This window comes from Neoarius graeffei, chromosome 6, assembly GCF_027579695.1.
Source record: "Neoarius graeffei isolate fNeoGra1 chromosome 6, fNeoGra1.pri, whole genome shotgun sequence".
In the NCBI taxonomy this organism is placed as follows: Eukaryota; Metazoa; Chordata; class Actinopteri; order Siluriformes; family Ariidae; genus Neoarius; species Neoarius graeffei.
Window position 1 is genome coordinate 6,737,756 of NC_083574.1, and position 20,560 is coordinate 6,758,315.

The following is a 20,560-nucleotide window of genomic DNA, read 5'->3' on the forward strand; positions in this document are numbered from 1 at the left end:
GGGATAGGCTCCAGCTTGCCTGCGACCCTGTAGAAGGATAAAGCAGCTAGAGATAATGAGATGAGATGAAAATTCCTTCTATTTTTTAAGTGCAATAAATTTCGTTCAGAATTTTTGCAGAGTAACCTATGGGGGGAAAAAAGAAGCAGCTACATTTGGAAGTTAGATGACTGAAGGTGGTCATGTTGTCCACCAGGTGGCGCCAAACACCAAGTTGCACCACTGTACGACTAACAGGAAGCGTTAAACACCTCATATAATAATAATAATAATAATAATAATAATAATAAGCTAAGGTGAACGTTAACATTTAATTAATATACACCAATATATTGTATATATCCACTAGTTATAAAATCATCTACTTTCCAAAGCAGATACTTTACGACAAACAGATCTGATGTCTAAAATACAAGAAAAACTTTCCCCTGTGCTAATCCTGCTCCAGTTACTGTAATTATATTAAAACAAAAGAAGAAATGATGGCTGAAACAGTCCATGAGCATCCATTATTCATATGCATCATCAACTGATACCTACAAAGTAAAATTAACTACAAATATCACAAAATCTGTAATTTATTTCAGCTTTATATTATTATACTATATATACGGTCAAATGTTTCACATAAGACAGTACTGCAGTGACTTCAGAGGATGGTTTTGTGCAAAGACACAGGGTCAGCCCGAGTCCATGGACCCAACCTGCCATGTGAGAGCAGTTCAGGCTGGTGCTGGAATGGTATGGGGAATGTTTTCATAGCCCCCGTGTGAATTCCACAGCATACAGCTTGAGACAGTCCAGCTGAGTGTGCATCCATTCCTATTAAAGTGGCAAATAAACAGGTGGTAGGACAGTAAAGTATTCCTTTTTCCAAAACATTTATTAGGACTGGTTTAGAATTGCTTCTTTCTTAAAAGAGAAAGTGAGCGAGAGAGATAGCAGCGTTTTTTTTTTTGCAACAGGATGAATATCAGACGAGTCCCAGGGCTTTATGGTTGACGTGAGAGTACATGTTTAAGGCAGTGAGGTCAGAGAGGGGCAGACACCAGGCCGGCTGGTCCCTGACCCAGGGTCTGCTTCACTAAGCTGCTCTCCAGTGGTTTAAAGCCCAGTTCGTCCATGGGGATGCCAAACGCCTTCAGTTTCGCCTCATATGTCCTCAACAGGTCATTATGTGCCTGTGGAGAAAAACAGAGTTCTTAAATTCCTTCCAATAGCTTCAGGGTTCACATTTGTAAACAGACTCGACTATATTTACTACAAAAGCAAATCATTTCCTTTCCTGTTTGTCTCATATGGACGTGTTTTAACCGCCTGTGGGCGTGGCTTGTCTATCTTTTTTCAGTTAAAAAAAAACAAACTGTCTATGAAATTCTCCATGTTTTATCAAGAAATGCTGTGAAATAGGAATTAAATTCACACTTTCAGAAATAAAAGGGACCAAACTGTACTCTTCCTTGTTGCTGTGTTGTTCCTGTACAATGTTCTGTACCTGTAAGGGACATAAGTGGTCCTTAAGGTTCAATGATGCACCTTAGACTGGAGTTATATTTTCAGCTAAAAGACACATAATAAAGGGACCCTCGATGGTTCCACCCTAGCAAATGGAAAAGTACAATCTGGTACCTTCATTTCTGAGACTGCGCCTAAACTTCCAGGTTTTCGAGAAAGGTTCCTGTGGCGGAAATACACCTAAAGGTCCTGGGATCCAGAAAAAGTTCCTGGGTTTCGAATATAGTCTCATGACTCATGTATATTAAAGGACCCATGGCATGGTGGTTTGTTGATGCTTTAAACGGGCTTGTGGAGGTTTCCGGATGTTATATCCGCAGCCTTTCTCGAAATGAACCCTCAGCACGTAGATATAGGCCGAATCCCATTTCACCCCTTGGACCAACCCCTTGGCCCTTCCCCTCCATTTTGCGCATTCACGTGAAGGGGTAGGGGTATCCCAATCCCAGTTAACGCGGAGGGGTAGGGGAAGGGGTAGGGCTTCTGTACCCCTCCAAACGGAGATTTTCCTGGAGCTGACTCCGAACGAAGGGGTTTGAGTGATTTCCCACAATGCCATGCGGATTTCAGCGAGATTTCATGCGGATTTCAGAAAGATGGCGGTTCCCGCGGCGAAAGATTGTCATAAATGTATTTTCTTCATTATTTACGTGTTTTAAGTTGTTATCCAGAGGAAACACGCCGCTTGATTCGCTTTCGAGCTGAGAATGAGCAGCGATTTCTGAAATCCAAGCTGCTGCTAAAAAGCTTTGGGAGTGAGTATTGTTTTCGGTTGCTTGACTGCGTACGTTTTGTTCTGTTATTCTCGCTTTTATTGTTTACATGAGTGTTCTGACACCTCGTTCTGTTGGATGTGGTGCACGAAGCGCCAAAGATATCCCATTCAGTGGTGTTAGTTAACAAATCACACCCTGCCAGCAGAGATTTCTGGTTCTGGCTCTGACTGTAGCGGCTGGTCGCAGCCAATGACGCATTTGGTCGCGTTTTGCTAACGTAAACGCTGACGGAGGTACGCGATGACGTATGCGATCGTTGAAGGGCTATCCCAATACGTAGGGGTTGAATTTCAAGCCCTATCCCTTGTAGCTCAGTTTCAAGGGGAAGGGCCAAGGGGAAGGGGGAGGGGGAGGGGTAGAAATTAGAATTGGGATTGGGCCATAGCCTCCTGGGAGAAAGCCCCATTTCAGCCCTTTTCCCAGTGCATCGTTTTGCTAATGAGAAGCATGGAGGCGGGGAAGGGTAGAGGGTGGGGGTGGGCCATGGGGGGAGGGGGAGGGGCTTGACCAAGCTGCGGGCATGCTACCTGTGTGTGAACAGTAGCAATGGCAGGTCAAGCAACAGTCCAAGCTTTCGCTTTTGACCCGGAGTCCGACCCCGAAGCAGAAGCGCAAGCAGTTGAACAAACTGTAAATCACCGACTTCAGCAGGAGTACCTTCAGCGCAGAGTACCTGGCTAACTGCAGGAAGCGGTTAGCTGCACAGCTAATGTAGCCATTGCAAGGCTAACGCACCGATTTTAAAACACGGCAAAACAACTTAACAGTTATACACTTACTTGTTGGGTGTTTGTGGCTGATGCGGCAGGGATGCTTGGTACGGACCCAGGCTTCAGTGACAGTTGATGTGCAAAACCTGCCCTGTACTGTCCCAAGTTGTGGAAACATTCCTCAGGAAAATGCTTCCGACAAACATACACCGTCTTAGGTAGACTCGACGGCGTATTATTGGAGTAAATAAAATTAAGCCACTGCGTCTTCAGGGGCTCTCCCGTCGGCAGTAAAAACAGACTCCTTTCTGTGTTGTCACATCCATGTACAGCGCAATTTCCATGTTTCGCTCGCTTAGGTGGTGCCATGTTGTTGTGTCCTCTATGGTCTCCTCACTACAAAATTGAAGTGACGTATCTATGGTGGCAACTTTTGAGCTGGGCGGGCAATCCATACAGTGGGTGGGAATCCAGAGGGGGGGGGCGTGGGGATCATCTCCCTTGCTGACGTAGTAAAGGGAAGAGCTTATCAACGCGCCGTTTTGACACGCCATTCTCAAATGTCGACAAAGGGTGGGCATAGTTTGGTTTACACATTATGACATTTCTAGCCACTGGGGTGACTTAAGAAGGTCAGAGGAACTCATTTTAACGTTAAAAAACCTCAGAAAGTGAAAATTTCATGCCATGGGACCTTTAAATAAATAGTGAAATAACATGCTGCATGTTGCCAGAGTCAAAACTCCATGTTGCAAACACACAGTAAATAAACTGTCACTTTGTGCCTTGGAAGTGTGGACAGAGGTTTGAGCTTTTAATCAATGAATGTACGGTACCTTACACACACGAGCCAGTTCATACTGCAGGTCTTTAATAGCAGTGTTTTTCGAGTCCAGCACTTCCTGTGAATAAAAGCAAAATGAATCAGAAACCTAATAATGAAAAGTTATAACTCTGATATGTCACATGATGATTTTGTCAGAATTAAATTCAGATTAAATGTGAGGCGAAACTCTAACATCGATCAGGAGTTTGACAAAAAAACTGTTCGTGTCGAACAATCGATGATTATCACACGAGGCAAATTATTTTTCACACACACTATATTAAAAGCAGATAGGCAGCTCCATTTGTGATTTCAAAAAGGTTCAGGTCTGCAGTTTCTACTGCGTTTATGTCGTGTTTCCTCCAAACACCAAACCTGATAAACAGAAATGCTGAAATGCTTTCTGTCAAACCAAAGAACACTACATTTATATTTACAGCATCAGGGTAATTTTGTGTAATTGCTATTTCGAATGAACAACGCGTGCTTCGTCTGTCTACTTTTAGTTTCTCCTCCAAAGGCATTTCTCTGTCGGGGGGCTGGAAAGAAATCGGCCCCGGCCTCGCTTCTTCAGACCATTCTGAGGCCCACTTTACACGGGGACGGTCTGAAACAAAAACGCAAAAGTCCGTTTTCGTTCTCACTTTTTTCCGCGTCTACACGAGGAGGAAATCTGCGTCTATACGGTGACGCATAAATGTGTGGAATTCAATTGGATGTGCATGCCAGGCAGCTAGGTGGTGCTGTGAAAGACCTCCACTATGTCTGCACGCATGCGCAATGTCTTGTCTGATCTGCACATCTGCGCCGCGAAAACTTTGACTACTCTGGCTATGGCTACTCGTGAGGTTGCCAGAGCAGCTTGAAGGTCCGTTGGATCGATGTAATCAGACATGCTGTAGCCGTTCTATATGAGTGGGTGGAGCACAGAGGACGGCAGGACAGAGATCAGGTTTACAAATAGGCTTTATTGCCACACTTTTCAGTCTAACAATATTTTTAAACCAACAGACACACACGCAACCGGCGTCTAGCTTGGGGATGAGCTTCTCTGCTCTCCCTCTTTAAATAGGGCGCGGTCACTGGGAAGACTCACAAACACAGGTTAATTGACATCAGGTGTAGTGATTCTGCCACTTACCTTCCCTGACTCCGCCCTCCTGTCACAGACCGGCGCTTGACCATGCCCCCGCTGCCACACATGCTCTTACTATGACGTAAACGCGTACCCGATGTGAGCAGATCCGAGCAGAGTTTGGCGTATTGGGTAGTTTAGACGGATATGCAACGGGGGCCGTTTTTAACTTATCCACTCTGGAAGGCGTTTTCAAATTTTTCCGTTTTTCAGTCTCGAAAACGCTGTCCCCGTGTAGACGAAAGGCACTTCCGATAAAATATTTAGTCGTTTTTACCCGACAACGTCCTCGTGTAAACGGGCCCTAAGTAGTGTTTTGTGGTTTTTTGGCTAGTATCGCAATATAAAACATTTCTTAGCAGCAAATAATCCGGATGCCAAAAATAAATCTTGACACTGCATATCTATCTTTGAAAGCTAACCACTTTTTTTTTTTTTTTTTCAAATACCAGCATAGATTTAACAAAATTACTTTGAAAAAGCTGAATTCATCCACAGGATAACCCAACACCCGTAACTCCAGTTTCAGTTTTCTTCATCAGAGAGCAGGTTTAGTCATCAGCAGTACCTCCAGTTTGCGAGTGACCACGTTCAGGGCACTGGGCTCTAAATTGGAGGCAGCGAGGACCTCATTAAGCTGTGCCTCGGTCTTCTCCAGGCTGTTTGTAAGAGCCTCGAGTTTCTTCTCCAGAAGCAGGTTCTTAAAGCCGCTCTTCTGCTGCACCTCCAGGATGGCGGTATTGAACCTCTGGTACAGCTCATCTCGCTCCTGCTGCACCTGACGACCATGAAATGACCGAGAGGAGATTTTCAGCAAAATGATTTTGAGTCTTAAGTAACTTGTTGCCCTCTTCTCCCACCTTAATGAATCTTTCCTCCAGCACTTCATGCTCCCATTTCAGGTCCTTCAGCTCTTTATCGGACACTTTGAGCCGTGCTTTCACTTTCTGACAGAGAATTGAAAGGGAACCATTTAGAAACTGTTCTGGGTTGGGTTTCCCAAAAGCCTCTTAATGCTAAGAGTGTCTTAACTAGGAGAGAGTGTTCATTGTCCTGCTCGCTCTACCATTTACCGATTATCTTTGTGCTGCGATGCTTTTGGGAAATCCACCCCTGTTTAGTATGTAGGCACACAGCACCCTTCTCAAACACACAACATATGATATATCTCAGACCACAGTTACAAGTTAGAAAAATTACAGACAAGTCTGTAATTGTTAAAACTTGCTGTGGTGTAAAAGGAATAAAACACTTCAGGACATGCTGCTCTTACTGGGTTTCAGTCACGTGACTTTTCTTAGCGGTTTTACCGGAAGTGAAATAGCTGGTGGTCTAAACGGTTGCTGTAGTGCAAACAACTAGTGATAATTTATCAGAGTACGCTCGTAATCTAGAAGCCACTGCTCGCTTTAGATATATTCAGAAGATTGCTATGTGCAATGGAATCGACCCCGACAGTCTGAGAAAGAAGGATTTGTCATACGATCTCGAAAACTACCCTTCAGTCGAGTTCCCCGACATCTCGAACTATCTGGTGTTGCAGACGTCCTTCTACACCGCAAAACAGATGAAAGCGTGGAAGAGTATGGAGGCGTACAACTTTTTTGTACGTGGCTGGGTAAAGGACCTCGCTATCAAGTCGCTGCCCAATGAATCCTGGATTGTTTTTGCCCGTGTAAGTATCTTCTTTTTTTTTAAGCTTTTCGTTCGCGTCTTTACAACAAAGTGCTGCAAGTTGAAGTGTAAACAAACAACAGTTGGCTTGATTCTCACTTGTGTTGGCTCTTATCTCTCAGCTAAATCATTCACAAAGATCATCAGAAACCCCTTTAAAGACCTGGATCTTAGTTAAACAAGACGGAGAAGAAGTGATCACGGCGCATTGTAACTGTATAGCTGGGGAAGAATTTTGTCGCGACCTTCATGCATATGGACTTTGTGAGGAGTGAGGAGGAAACAAAGAAACAGCTGGGGACTTTAGCGCTTCGTGACTAAAAAAAGTACCGTAAAATAACGACACATATCAAGAAAAGTACTTGGAAAACACTAAGGACAGAGCTGAGAGGGAAATACAAACCTTTCACCAAGTGAAACTCGAGCGTGCTTCGACTCGGCTCCCTTCGATTTCAGTCAGAGGTTCAAAAGCCACCTTTCTCCACGTCTTTTTGTGAAATCCTGTGCTCGTTCACCTTTTTTTTTTTATTAGTTCACAGGGAACCCTGAAGAAACTTATCAGTTTCACGGTTTGATCGATTCGAACAACCTAAAACAACGCAAGCGTAAGGCATTTTTTCACGCGACCAATGCACCTTCTCCGTACAAACCCTTTGTCAAGTGAACTTTGGTAGACCACCAGCTAAAGTTTTGAATAACTAATGAGGCGGATGTGACGTCACGTGAAACCCAGCAATTGGAAAATAATCATCTTCATGATCGTAACAGTAACTCCACTTCAGCACACCAGCCTGTCATTCATTATTTTCCTAGAACAGCACACCTCTAAGCGTGTTATTCCTTCCATAATACAATCTTATTAAATATTAATGTAGTATGCGATAATGGAATGATAAGTGATGAACCTTCAGTGCAGACTGAGATTAAAAGAGACGCATACCGCCAGTAAGGCTTTGTCCTTCTCATAGTTGGCGAGTTGTTTCTTCATCTCCGACACTTCCTGCGTGGCCTTCTGCAGTGGCTCCGTCAAACGCTTGTTCTGCTGCAGAACCTCAGCCATCACCTTCTCCAGCCTCTCCTCCTTCTTCTTCATGTCAGCCACTTCTTCCTGCACAGAGACAGCCAGAGTGAGAATGAAGTGCTGCAGTGACATGCAAGGACTAACCAGCAGGAGATGATATCTCTCCTCAGTGTACCTTCAGTGAGCTGATTTGGTTGAAACTCCCAAGAGTGATATCACTATAATAGTTCTTAATGTCGCTGAACGCTTTCTCGTGGTTCTTTATCAGCATGTTAACGTGGATGCTCTTCCTTTGCTCAATCTCATGGATTTCGGTCTTGTGTCTCAGTTCTTGCTCCTGTCGCTGTTTTTGCATCTTCTTCTCATATGTAGCCTCAATTTCTGTCGATAAACATCAACATGTTGAAAAGTTGCACCGTGTTCCATGTAGAGTTAATTTTCATAGAGAGTCAAAGACAAAACACTATTAATACAGCACCTTGTACTTTTTCCTCAAATTCACTTCTCAGCTTGGTGATTTCCTTATCGTGGTTCTGTGGAGACAAATGAGTGCTTATTAACAGGACAGTGATGATGAATAATCTGATAATCCAGGACAGACATCTGGATTATATTTACTCGCTCACTCACAGAAACGAGGCTCTGCACTTCTCCACTGTATCAGCTGATCTAATGGTATTTCTATACTTCTGGACTTTGGTTCAACTCTGCCTAGGGAGGAGGAACTGGACAGGATCAAAAGCCGCCCACCAAGGCGTGCTGGTAGGAGGAGCTAGGATCAGGTAGGTCTCCACCCCCTGGACTTTGGGTTCTGCAGCAAGGGGTACCAGTACAAGGAGCTGGATCAGGTATGACTCCACCTTTACAACTTTTGGCTCAACTCCACCTAGGTAGGAGGAGCTGGATCAGGTCTGACTCTATTGCTGGGTTTCACATGACATCACATCCGCCTCATTAGTCATTCAAAACTTTAGCTGGTGGTCTAAAGCTCAGTTGACAAAGCGTTTGTACAGAGAAGGTGCATTGCTTGCATGAAAAATGCCTTACGCTTGCATTGTTTTAGATTGTTCAAATCGATCAAACCGTGAAACTGGTAAAAGTTTCTTCAGGGTTCCCCGTGAACTAATAAAAAAGGGTGAACGAACACAGGGTTTCACAAAAAGACGTGGAGAAAGGTGGGTTTTGAACCTCTCACTAAAATCGAAGGGAGCCGAGTCGAAGCATGCTCGAGTTTCACTTGGTGAAAGGTTTGTATTTCCCTCTCAGCTCTGTCCTTAGTGTTTTCCAAGTACTTTTCTTGCTATGTGTCGTTATTTTACGGTACTTTTTTTAGTCACGAAGCGCTAAAGTCCCCAGCTGTTTCTTCGTTTACTCCTCACAAAGTCCATATGCATGAAGGTCACGACAAAATTCTTCCCCAGCCGTACAGTTACAATGCGCCGTGATCGCTTCTTCTCCATCTTGTTTAACTAAGATCCAGGTCTCTAAAGGGGTTTCTGATGATCTTTGTGAATGATTTAGCTGAGAGATAAGAGCCAACACAAGTGAGAATCAAGTGAACTGTTGTTTGTTTACACTTCAACTTGCAGCGCTTCGTTGTAAAGACACGAACGAAAAGCTTAAAAAAAAACCTTCCACGGGCAAAAACAATCCAGGATTCATTGGGCAGCGACTTGATAGCGAGGTCCTTTACCCAGCCACGTACAAAAAAGTTGTAAGTCTCCATACACTTCCACGCTTTCATCTGTTTTGCGGTGTAGAAGGACGTCTGCAACACCAGATAGTTCGAGATGTCGGGGAACTCGACTGAAGGGTAGTTTTCCAGATCGTATGACAAATCCTTCTTTCCCAGACTGTCGGGGTCGATTCCATTGCACATAGCAATCTTCTGAAAATATCTAAAGCCACCAGTGGCTTCTAGATTACGAGTGTACTCTGATAAGTTATCGCTAGTTGTTTGTACTCCGGTAGGCGTTTAGACCACCAGCTATTCCACTTCCGGTAAAACCGCTAAGAAAAGTCATGTGACTGAAACCCAGCAATACCTTGGACTTATGGTTCCACAGCAAGGGGCTCTTGGCCTTGAAGGGCCATAAATCTAAAGCTTTTCATTGAACATTACTAATTGCAGTTAGTTTTATTTGCTATTAAATTTTATACACTAATTTAAAAAAAGTCACTTCATGTCTGAACGTAATGATGGATGCCATTTCTCTTTACTTAGTTGAGCGGTTCTTGACATAATACTGTATGGATTACTACAGTTGTGGGTGGAATAGGGTTATTTATTTATTTAATATTTTTATTATTTACTATGATGATTTCAAACCACTGAGCTCTGTCTAAAATCTGGAGAACTCATAGGCTCATCAGCGTGAAGCCATCTGGCCGCCATCTTACGTACCACTCGCATCATGTGTATTTGGCTTGTGTGTTAAACCGTCATATCTGATCAAACTTGCCCCAAGGAAAGCATCTCCTGACTTTTTTCCTCCTTTTTCCTCTTATGTTCTCAACTTTACCCACATTCCCAGAACCAGAACATGCTGGAAAGATTATACATCTCATCTGGCCTGGGAGCGCCTTGGGATCCCCCAGGAGGAACTGGAAACTGTTGCTGGGGAAAGGGACGCCTGGAATACCCTGCTTCGCCTGCTGCCGCCGCGACCCGACTTCGGATAAGCAGAAAAATGGATACCCGCATTCCTTACATATCATATATGAACGAGAAAGACTGTATAAGAGAAATTTAAGTAATCTCTATTGGAATAATTATAGTAGTAAAAGAGCCATTCAAAAAAAAAAATAAAAAGATCAGAGATTGGGCTGGAAAGGGAAAAACAATAACAGTGAAAGGGAGCGCTATAAAGATATGTAAAGGAATGTGGGTAAAGTTGAGAAAATAGGAGGTAATGAACGGGAAAAAAGTATCTCCTGACTTTTTTCTTGGGGCAAGTTTGTTCAGATACAACGGTTTCAGGCATGAGCCAAATACACGCGATGTGAGTGGTAAGATGGCGGCCAGATGGCTTCACTCGTCTCTACAGTGGGAATAGGCTATGAGTTTTCTAGATTTTATACAGAGCTCAGTGTTTCAAAATCACGAAGAAGGCAGGAAACTTGTCCACTAATTACCTTTTAATGAGGCACCTGTTAATTGAAAAGCATTCCAAGTGACTACCTCATGAAGCTGGTTAAGATAACGCCAATAGTGCAAAGCATCGTCAAGGGAAATGCTGGATACTTTGAAAAATCTAAAATATGAAGCATTGATTTTTTTTTTGTGTTTACCACATAATTACATATTTGTTCCAGATGTTATTTCAGAGTTTTGATGTCTTCAGTATTGTTGTACAATGTAGAAAATACAAACTAGATAGAGACTGTGACTAAAGTCAGAGTAATTTGTGCTAGCTGTTATAAAGTGGGATGTCTGGTCATCGTACCTGTCAGGGATGGGTGGAGATGAATGTATGTGCAGAAAATATTTATTAAGGAAAGTGCAATCAGGCAAACAGTCCAAATCAGCAGGCAATAAACAAGCAGTAGGTCAGGCTAGGCACAAACAGAATATCGCAGGCACAGACAAAAACAGAATCAAAGGACTAGGAAACCAGGAAATCAAAACAACGCACGGCTCGGTAACATGTCTGAAACAATTCAATGCTTCGCAACCTGAGTTAGTCTTTGGCGTCCTTATATATGCGTGCTGATCGCACCTTAATCCAGTCCCGGTGTGAGTTATTAGTGGCGCACGCACATGAATCAGCTCGCAGCACGCGCCGTCCAGAGCCAGCCAACGTGCGCAGGTGTGACAGTACCCTATAGATCCAGAATGGTAAGAGATAAAGAATGACACTTAGTGAGGAAAAGTTGTGCCCTGCCGCCCTGAACAAAATTAAAAAATAGGTACCCTATGGGGCGGCACGGTGGTGTAGTGGTTAGCGCTGTCGCCTCACAGCAAGAAGGTCCGGGTTCGAGCCCCGTGGCCGGCGAGGGCCTTTCTGTGTGGAGTTTGCATGTTCTCCCCGTGTCCGCGTGGGTTTCCTCCGGGTGCTCCGGTTTCCCCCACAGTCCAAAGACATGCAGGTTAGGTTAACTGGTGACTCTAAATTGACCGTAGGTGTGAATATGAGTGTGAATGGTTGTCTGTGTCTATGTGTCAGCCCTGTGATGACCTGGCGACTTGTCCAGGGTGTACCCCGCCTTTCGCCCGTAGTCAGCTGGGATAGGCTCCAGCTCGCCTGCGACCCTGTAGAACAGGATAAAGCGGCTAGAGATAATGAGAGAGAGAGAAAGACGTACCCATGGGTCCATATGGCTCCTGCTTATAAATAAAATTGTTTTCTGATCCCATGTCCATACAGTAAATATAGCGTATATATTTACTCTATGAGGCAGTAGCCACAAAAATGAAGCGTAATCCAAAAATGAACAACGTAAAAATCACAGAAGTAAAATATACCAAGTGTCTATACTTTATATTATTCTACTCTTACAGTTTTCGAAACTGAACCCTCCGAACCGAGGCTGACGCACACATGCTGTCGCCATGACCCAAACTCTTATTTCCTGGAAATGGCCTGGTGCTAGAGCTCAGTGGTCCCAATACTCTTCTCGACAACTTCCCGTAACAACTCGGAAGTGCATCACATCTACATCACACATGGGACCACTGGCCAAAGAATGAGAGGATAAGGGGACAACCTGGAGTATATTTTAAATAGTGCTGTCAAAGTTAACGCGATAATAACGCGTTAACGCGATCTCAATTTAATGCGATTAAAAAAAAATAGTGCCATTAACGCAAATTCTAATTTGGCCCTGCGAGTTACCCATAGTTCCTGCTGAGGCTTGTCGCGCGCTGCGTTTAACTGTCCCAACAGGTTTACCGTCCAAACGAGATCACATGGGATTACCTTTCACAGGTGAGACTGGAAAAATACTTTTCAATACTGTTCCTTCAGTCTTCAGTTTCCCAGCTCATCTCCACCGGGTAGGTGTAGAGTTATAAGCAGTGAGCATTAGATAATACAGTGCCACACTATGATGAATGTTTTTGAACGTTTTTATTTTTGTTATCTGTTTTTTTCTTCTTTCATGGCAAATACTTCTCTTCAAAAGAAACTAATGAAGAGTAAAATAAAACATTTTTTTATTTTCACAGTGATATGCACTTTATTTTTCATCCCTTGGTTTTCTCATCTAATATGGAAGTTATGGATGTCAGTGGCTGTGACAAGACGTGTTATGCTCTGCAATTAAAAAAAAAAAAAAAACATTGGTACAAAGCAAGCCCATTCACTTTTTTATGCTGATAAGAGAATTACAATGGTTTTTCATGTGACAAAAATGTGTGATTAAATTGCGATTAATCGCGAGTTAACTATGACAGTCGCGACATTAATCGCGATTAAATATTTTAATCGCTTGACAGCACTAATTTTAAAATAAGAACGCACTTTCCCTCAGTAATAAGCATAAACATGTCTGAAAGCGATTTCTTTAGTCTAGTCCATTTATTTCGGATGGTGAACCGAATTGTATACACTCACCGGCCATTTTAATCAGAACACATGTATGCGCATGCGCAGTGCGCGACTGTTACACTCTTACATTCTTACAGCATGATGGCATAGTGGCTAGCACCTCTTTATGAGGCGGTTGCCACAAAAACTGATTGGAAAAAAATCATGAAAATTGCCAGAGCTATAAGTGATTGAAAAAAATCCAATTTTTCATGGATCATTTCGGTTCGGTGATCCGGATCATCACCAAAAGTCACAGCAACGTTATTCAGCCCAGAGGTATTCTTATTCATGTGAAATTTAGTGATGATTGGTTGAAAACTGTCCTCTGGTTTCCCCCACCGTCCAAAGACATGCAGGTTAGGATAATTGGTAGCTCTAAACTGACCGTAGGTGTGAATGAGAGTGTGAATGGTTGTCTGTGTCTATTGCCGCTTTTCCACTACAAACGCGGCTGAGTCGAGCTGAGCCGTGCCGTGCTGAGTTGAGCTGAGCGGGGCTGTTGGAGTTGCATTTCGACTACAACCGCGCTGAACCGTGCTGGCTGGAAGTGGGTGGACACATTGGGTGGAGTTAGCGAAAGTGGGTGGACGTCACGTGATGTCGTTAAGCAGCGCAAACAGTGACATCAGTGAGCTTTTAAGCGGTAGTCTCACGACCCGGATAGTAAACAATAAACATGGAGGACATGGAGTCGTTAGTGTTGCTGGTCTTGGTGCTGTGGCTTGTTGTCACCGACAACGCCAACAGATACTGGCAAGAGCGTATAGATGAGGCGAGGCGCATAAGGCTTCATAATTCTCGTAATTCTCCTTCTTCCGGGTTTGCGGTGTTTACAGATCCCAGCGTGCTCGCGGGGCGTGTGTGGGCATGTGAGGACACTCCTCCTCACCAATCAGTGCACAGGGGAGTGTCTGCTCACGCCCCCAGCCTCACTCGGCACGGTTTGGCTCGCATCAGCCCCACTCCAAAACCCTGCGAGTTTTAGGGGCTAAGCAGGGCTGAAGCGAGCTGAGTCGTGCTGTTTTTTGGTAGTCGAAACGCGAGCCGTGTCGGGCTGAAGTGAGCTGAAGCGAGCTGAAGTGAGCTGAAAAAGGGTAGTGGAAAAGGGCCATAAGTGTCAGCCCTGTGATAACCTGGCGACTTGTCCAGGGTGTACCCAGCCTTTCGCCTGTAGTCAGCTGGGATAGGCTCCAGCTCGCCTGCGACCCTGTAGAACAGGAATAAAGCGGCTACAGATAATGGATGGATGGATGGATGGATGAAAACAGAGAGAAATAGCATCCTAAAAAACGTTAGGAGAAGAAGAAGAAAGATCCTGAGTGAGAGTAACAATTTGCACCAGCACTGCTAGCACAAATTAAATAAAGAAAAACCTGTGAACGAGTAGAATGGGGGTGTACAAACTTTTGACTGCTACTGTATATAATGATAAAGAAAGCATTTAAGAACAACACACATGCTAAGAACAAACATGTCCTAAGCCTCGCATCTTTCCTGTCTGAACTCCACCATCCTTTCTTTTTTCAACATCTCTGTAAGTCTAATAGGTCGATGGGATCCATTTTGGGATTAACAGCCGATCAGTGAATCAGACTAAAAGTCAGCACTGACGCATTTCCGGATTGTTTTTGATTTTGACAAAAACTGTGATCCAAGGCTAATAATAAATGGACTAAAATCGTGCTCTTATTAAACAAAGAAAGCATGTAATCAATGATACGATGAAGATTTCTGTGACGTGATGCGATTCTGTATTGATGGAAGGAGTCTCCAGTGTCAGTTCCTTCTCACAGTCACACAGTAATAGGAGTAACAGCTGTAATGGTGTTACTGTTTAACCGTCATGTGTCAGAGAGCAAACCTCAACTTGCACACACCAGTTTTAGGTTCCTGATGACGTTCTCGGTGGAGAGCTCCTGTTCTTTCAGATCCACTTTCAGGCTGTGCATGCCTCTCCGCAGCCCGCTCTCCAGGTCTGTCTGCTCTTTCTCCAGGATCTTGGTGGCGACCACGCCCTCTGCCTTAATCTCTGCAATGGTGTTTTGCTGTTCATACAGCAAGTGTTTAACCTTCTGCTTGTACACCTGAAGAAATAAAATAAACAGAAACAAAAGATGCATCCTTTCAGACATCTTCTGAGTCACTGGTCACTAATACACTGATCATTAATACACTGATTACTGCTATACCCTGATTTCAGTTTGATGGTTCTCTTCAGCTTCTTCCATTTCTCTGTCTCTGTTCCTCAGATCAGCTTTCTTCTCCTCTAGTTGTCTTTTGGTGATATCCCAAAAGGTGTGGATCTTATCCCTTTCGAGCTGGAAGTAATTGCGCTCTTCTCGCTCTCGGTCCAGCTCCTCACGCAGCCGGATAATATGTTCTTCCAGCTGATGGAGGACTGACATTAGTGATGAATTACAGCAAACAATGGAGTGTTGCAAGGCAAATTAAAAAATGCTCTTAGGTTAAAATTTTTATAGCTGCTATATCGTAAGTGATAACAGGAACTCACTTGTTTCATTGGTGTTCCACAACATTAAATGGAACGATAAACGTATCAAAAGTACAATGGTGTCTTTCTTGAATTCTACAGCAAATTGATGAGAGGAATAAAATTATTTGGAATGTGCAGCTATAGGCAGCAAGAGAACACTCAGCTCTTGAATTTGAGGTGTTGGAAGCAGGAAAAATGGGCAAGCGTAAGGATCCGAGTGACTTTGACAAGGATCAAATTGTGATGGCGAGATGACTGGGTCCGAGCATCTCCAAAATGGCTGATAAAATTAATGCTGGCTAAAACAGAAAGGTATCAGCATTAACTTTTTAAGCAGTTTGTGCTACAGTAGCTCTTACGTGGGATTGGACCATAAGGACTAGCCTTCGTCACCCATGCGAATCAATGAGGCACCCATGACCCTGTCACCGGTTCTCCTTTGGATCCTTGGACCACTTTTGGTAGGTACTAACCACTGCATACCAGGAATACCCCACAAGATGTGCCATTTTGGAGATGCTTAGACCCAGTCATCTATAGTGGTGCTTGAAAGTTTGTGAACCCTTTAGAATTTTCTATATTTCTGTATAAATATGACCTAAAGCATCATCAGATTTTCACACAAGTCCTAAAAGTAGATAAAGAGAACCCAGTTAAACAAATGAGACAAAAACATTATACTTGGTCATTTATTTATTGAGGAAAATGATCCAATATTATATATCTGTGAGTGGCAAAAGTATGTGAACCTTTGCTTTCAGTATCTGGTGTGATCCCTTTGTGTAGCAATAACTGCAACTAAACATTTCCGGTAACTGTTGATCAGTCCTGCACACCGGCTTGGAGGAATTTTAGCCCGTTCCTCCGTACAGAACAGCTTCAACTCTGGGATGTTGGTGGGTTTCCTCACATGAACTGCTCGCTTCAGGTCCTTCAACAACATTTTGATTTGAATTAAGGTCAGGACTTTGACTTGGCCATTCCAAAACATTAACTTTATTCTTCTTTAACCATTCTTTGGTAGAACGACTTGTGTGCTTAGGGTCGTTGTCTTGCTGCATGACCCACCTTCTCTTGAGATTCAGTTCATGGACAGATGTCCTGACATTTTCCTTTAGAATTCGCTGGTATCATTCAGAATTCATTGTTCCATCAATGATGGCAAGCCGTCCTGGCCCAGATGCAGCAAAACAGGCCCAAACCATGATACTACCACCACCATGTTTCACAGATGGGATAAGGTTCTTATGCTGGAATGCAGTGTTTTCCTTTCTCCAAACATAACGCTTCTCATTTAAACCAAAAGTTCTATTTTGGTCTCATCCATCCACAAAACATTTTTCCAGTAGCCTTCTGGCTTGATCTTTAGCAAACTGCAGACAAGCAGCAACGTTCTTTTTGGAGAGCAGTGGCTTTCTCCTTGCAACCCTGCCATGCACACCACTGTTGTTCAGTGTTCTCCTGATGGTGGACTCATGAACATTAACATTAGCCAATGTGAGAGAGGCCTTCAGTTGCTTAGAAGTTACCCTGGGGTCCTTTGTGACCTCGCCGACTATTACACGCCGTGCTCTTGGAGTGATCTTTGTTAGCCGACCACTCCTGGGGAGGGTAACAATGGTCTTGAATTTCCTCCATTTGTACACAATCTGTCTGACTGTGGATTGGTGGAGTCCAAACTCTTTAGAGATGGTTTTGTGACCTTTTCCAGCCTGAGGAGCATCAACAACGCTTTTTCTGAGGGCCTCAGAAATCTCCTTTGTTCATGCCATGATACACTTCCACAAACATGTGTTGTGAAGATCAGACTTTGATAGATCCCTGTTCTTTAAATAAAACAGGGTGCCCACTCACACCTGATTGTCATCCCATTGATTGAAAACGCCTGACTCTAATTTCACCTTCAAACTAACTGCTAATCCTAGAGGTTCACATACTTTTGCCACTCACATATGTAATATTGGATCATTTTCCTCAATAAATAAATGACCAAGTATAATATTTTTGTCTCATTTGTTTAACTGGGTTCTCTTTATCTACTTTTAGGACTTGTGCGAAAATCTGATGATGTTTTAGGTCATATTTATTCAGAAATATAGAAAATTCTCAAGGGTTCACAAACTTTCAAGCACCACTGTAGCCATCACAATTTGGCCCTTGTCAAAGTCACTCAGATCCTTACACTTGCCCATTTTTCCTGCTTCCAACACATCAACTTCAAGAACTGACTGTTCTCTTTCTTGCTGTCTAATATATCCTACGCCTTGACAGGTGCCACTGTAATGAGATAATCAATGTTATTCAGGTTACCTGTCAATTATTTTTTATTTTATGGCTGATCGGTGTATATAGATGATGACTGATTGATTTAGGACATGATAGAACAATGTTTACATTTGCTAAACTTTACCTGCTCCTTCGACATGTCTTCTGTCGAAAGTCCATCGACTACAGCACTGGTCTTTGCCTTTTTTACTTTTGTGCCTTTCTTTTTCGGAGGCTGGAATATTAACAGACTATTTGTTTAGCCTTAAATCCATATTTAAACCTTAAACACATACAATGAGGCTGAAGTTTGCTCTTTATTGGAGTTTCTTGTTCCACCTGAAATGCTGCTCAGACGACTGCAATGACGCTATTGGGCCTGTAGGGGGACTCATTTCCAGATTAACTTATTAACAAAAGTGGACTTTTATTTCCACTTTAAAGGAGATACATATCTAGACAGCTTCAGAAATAGTCTCATCTCATCTCATTATCTCTAGCCGCTTTATCCTTCTACAGGGTCGCAGGCAAGCTGGAGCCTATCCCAGCTGACTACGGGTGAAAGGCGGGGTACACCCTGGACAAGTCGCCAGGTCATCACAGGGCTGACACATAGACACAGACAACCATTCACACTCACATTCACACCTACGGTCAATTTAGAGTCACCAGTTAACCTAACCTGCATGTCTTTGGACTGTGGGGGAAACCGGAGCACCCGGAGAACATGCAAACTCCACACAGAAAGGCCCTCGCCGGCCACGGGGCTCGAACCCAGGACCTTCTTGCTGTGAGGCAACAGCGCTAACCACTACACCACCGCTTCAGAAATAGTGTGCCCTTTATTAGAAAAATGAGACAAACACAAAAAGGTTTTCTCTAAATTTGGTGAGTTTCTCCACTCTGAATTTTGAACTATTGGTACACTACCGTTCAAAAGTTTGGGGTCACCCAGACAATTTTGTGTTTTCCATGAAAAGTCACACTTTTATTTACCACCATAAGTTGTAAAATGAATAGAAAATATAGTCAAGACATTTTTCTGGCCATTTTGAGCATTTAATCGACCCCACAAATGTGATGCTCCAGAAACTCAATCTGCTCAAAGGAAGGTCAGTTTTATAGCTTCTCTAAAGAGCTAAACTGTTTTCAGCTGTGCTAACATGATTGTACAAGGGTTTTCTAATCATCCATTAGCCTTCTGAGGCAATGAGCAAACACATTGTACCATTAGAACACTGGAGTGAGAGTTGCTGGAAATGGGCCTCTATACACCTATGGAGATATTGCACCAAAAACCAGACATTTGCAGCTAGAATAGTCATTTACCACATTAGCAATGTATAGAGTGGATTTCTGATTAGTTTAAAGTGATCTTCATTGAAAAGAACAGTGCTTTTCTTTCAAAAATAAATAAGGACATTTCAAAGTGACCCCAAACTTTTGAACGGTAGTGTAGATGAAAATAAAATGACATATGAAATTAATATGACTTCTTTTCAAGAATGACTGACTAAAAATGGACTTAAATGCTTTGACGTGAACACTTCCAGGCAGAAGCTATCACTGGAATCTCACTTTAGAAGAAAATGATATAACTTATTTTCAACATTAAAAGTTATGTGGTGCCTTGATATAACATTTGCATTATATAATATTAAATCTAAAAATTTACAAGCGTCATTGTAATCGGGAAATTCGAATAAGGAGCCAACTTCAGCCTGATAAACATTTATTTATTTACAACTACATTCACTATAATGTCATTTCATTAAGCCAGTTTGTGACATGGCTAAGTTGTATTGGTTATAAAAAGCGAGCAGGTTAGCTATGGAAAAACATTTAACGCTTCAAATGGAACAAATAATTGCTCAAAGAACATTTATACTCACCATAATTTTGTTTTAATTCGCTAAATATCGTCACTACATATAAAACCGCTGTATAGTCGACTCGAGCAGCTCGGGGTTAGCATACAACAACGTAGCGTCATGGCAACGGAAGCTCCAAATCTCGCGAGAAGTGAACTCAAGCCATTCCGTGAAGCGTGAAGTTGCAGTAGATGGCGCTGTTGCTATCCGCCATTTTGTTTAAGTGTTATTTATTTATGTAAAATAGAAATGCTGTTCGGTTTAAATAAACTGATAAACTGTAACTCGCTTGTTTTCTTCACAAAATTTGCTTTGTTACAGACATTGTAAATACCTTCATATGTGTTGTGAATATTTTGATAAAAACAGAGTAGGGAATGTGAGGAAGCTAAAACAATAATACAAAGAAATATCCACTGTTAAAAGGGCTATACAAATAAAAGTGCATTGAATAATATTCAAAAGTGAGCATGAAGCCATAAAGAACGAAGCCTGTCTTCGTTCTTCCCCTTTTTAAAAAGGGGAGATCCTTCAATTTTGAATAATGACAGGCCGATTTCGAAGCTGTGCATTTAGCAAAGGTCTTTGAAAGACTTGTCGGCAATCAGTTAAAGGATTTTCTTGAGGAAACGAGCATCTTATCAAGATACCAATCTGGCTTTAGGAAAAAACACAGCACTGTTTCTGCAGCCCTTAAGGTTTTAAATGACATCATTGAAGCATTGGACTTAAAGAAAGTGTG

At 42.8% G+C, this 20,560-nt stretch overlaps 1 protein-coding gene across 3 annotated transcripts; it reads right to left on the reverse strand.

The window, feature by feature from the left end:
- Window positions 1-562: 562 nt before the first annotated feature.
- gas8 (growth arrest-specific 8) lies at window positions 563-19,935 on the reverse strand. Of its 3 annotated transcripts, XM_060923235.1 has the most exons (11): window positions 19,840-19,935; window positions 18,093-18,182; window positions 15,378-15,575; window positions 15,066-15,272; window positions 8,136-8,190; window positions 7,833-8,038; window positions 7,577-7,744; window positions 5,823-5,909; window positions 5,531-5,740; window positions 3,838-3,903; window positions 563-1,181 (listed from the first exon to the last, which is right to left on the reverse strand). In XM_060923235.1, the coding sequence occupies exons 1-11, from the start codon at window positions 19,840-19,842 to the stop codon at window positions 1,032-1,034; spliced, it is 1,440 nt and encodes a 479-aa protein (XP_060779218.1). In that variant the 5' UTR covers window positions 19,843-19,935; the 3' UTR covers window positions 563-1,031. The 3 variants fall into 3 exon arrangements, with proteins under 3 accessions (XP_060779218.1, XP_060779220.1, XP_060779219.1); XM_060923237.1 differs by lacking the exon at window positions 18,093-18,182; XM_060923236.1 differs by lacking the exon at window positions 5,823-5,909.
- Window positions 19,936-20,560: the final 625 nt, after the last annotated feature.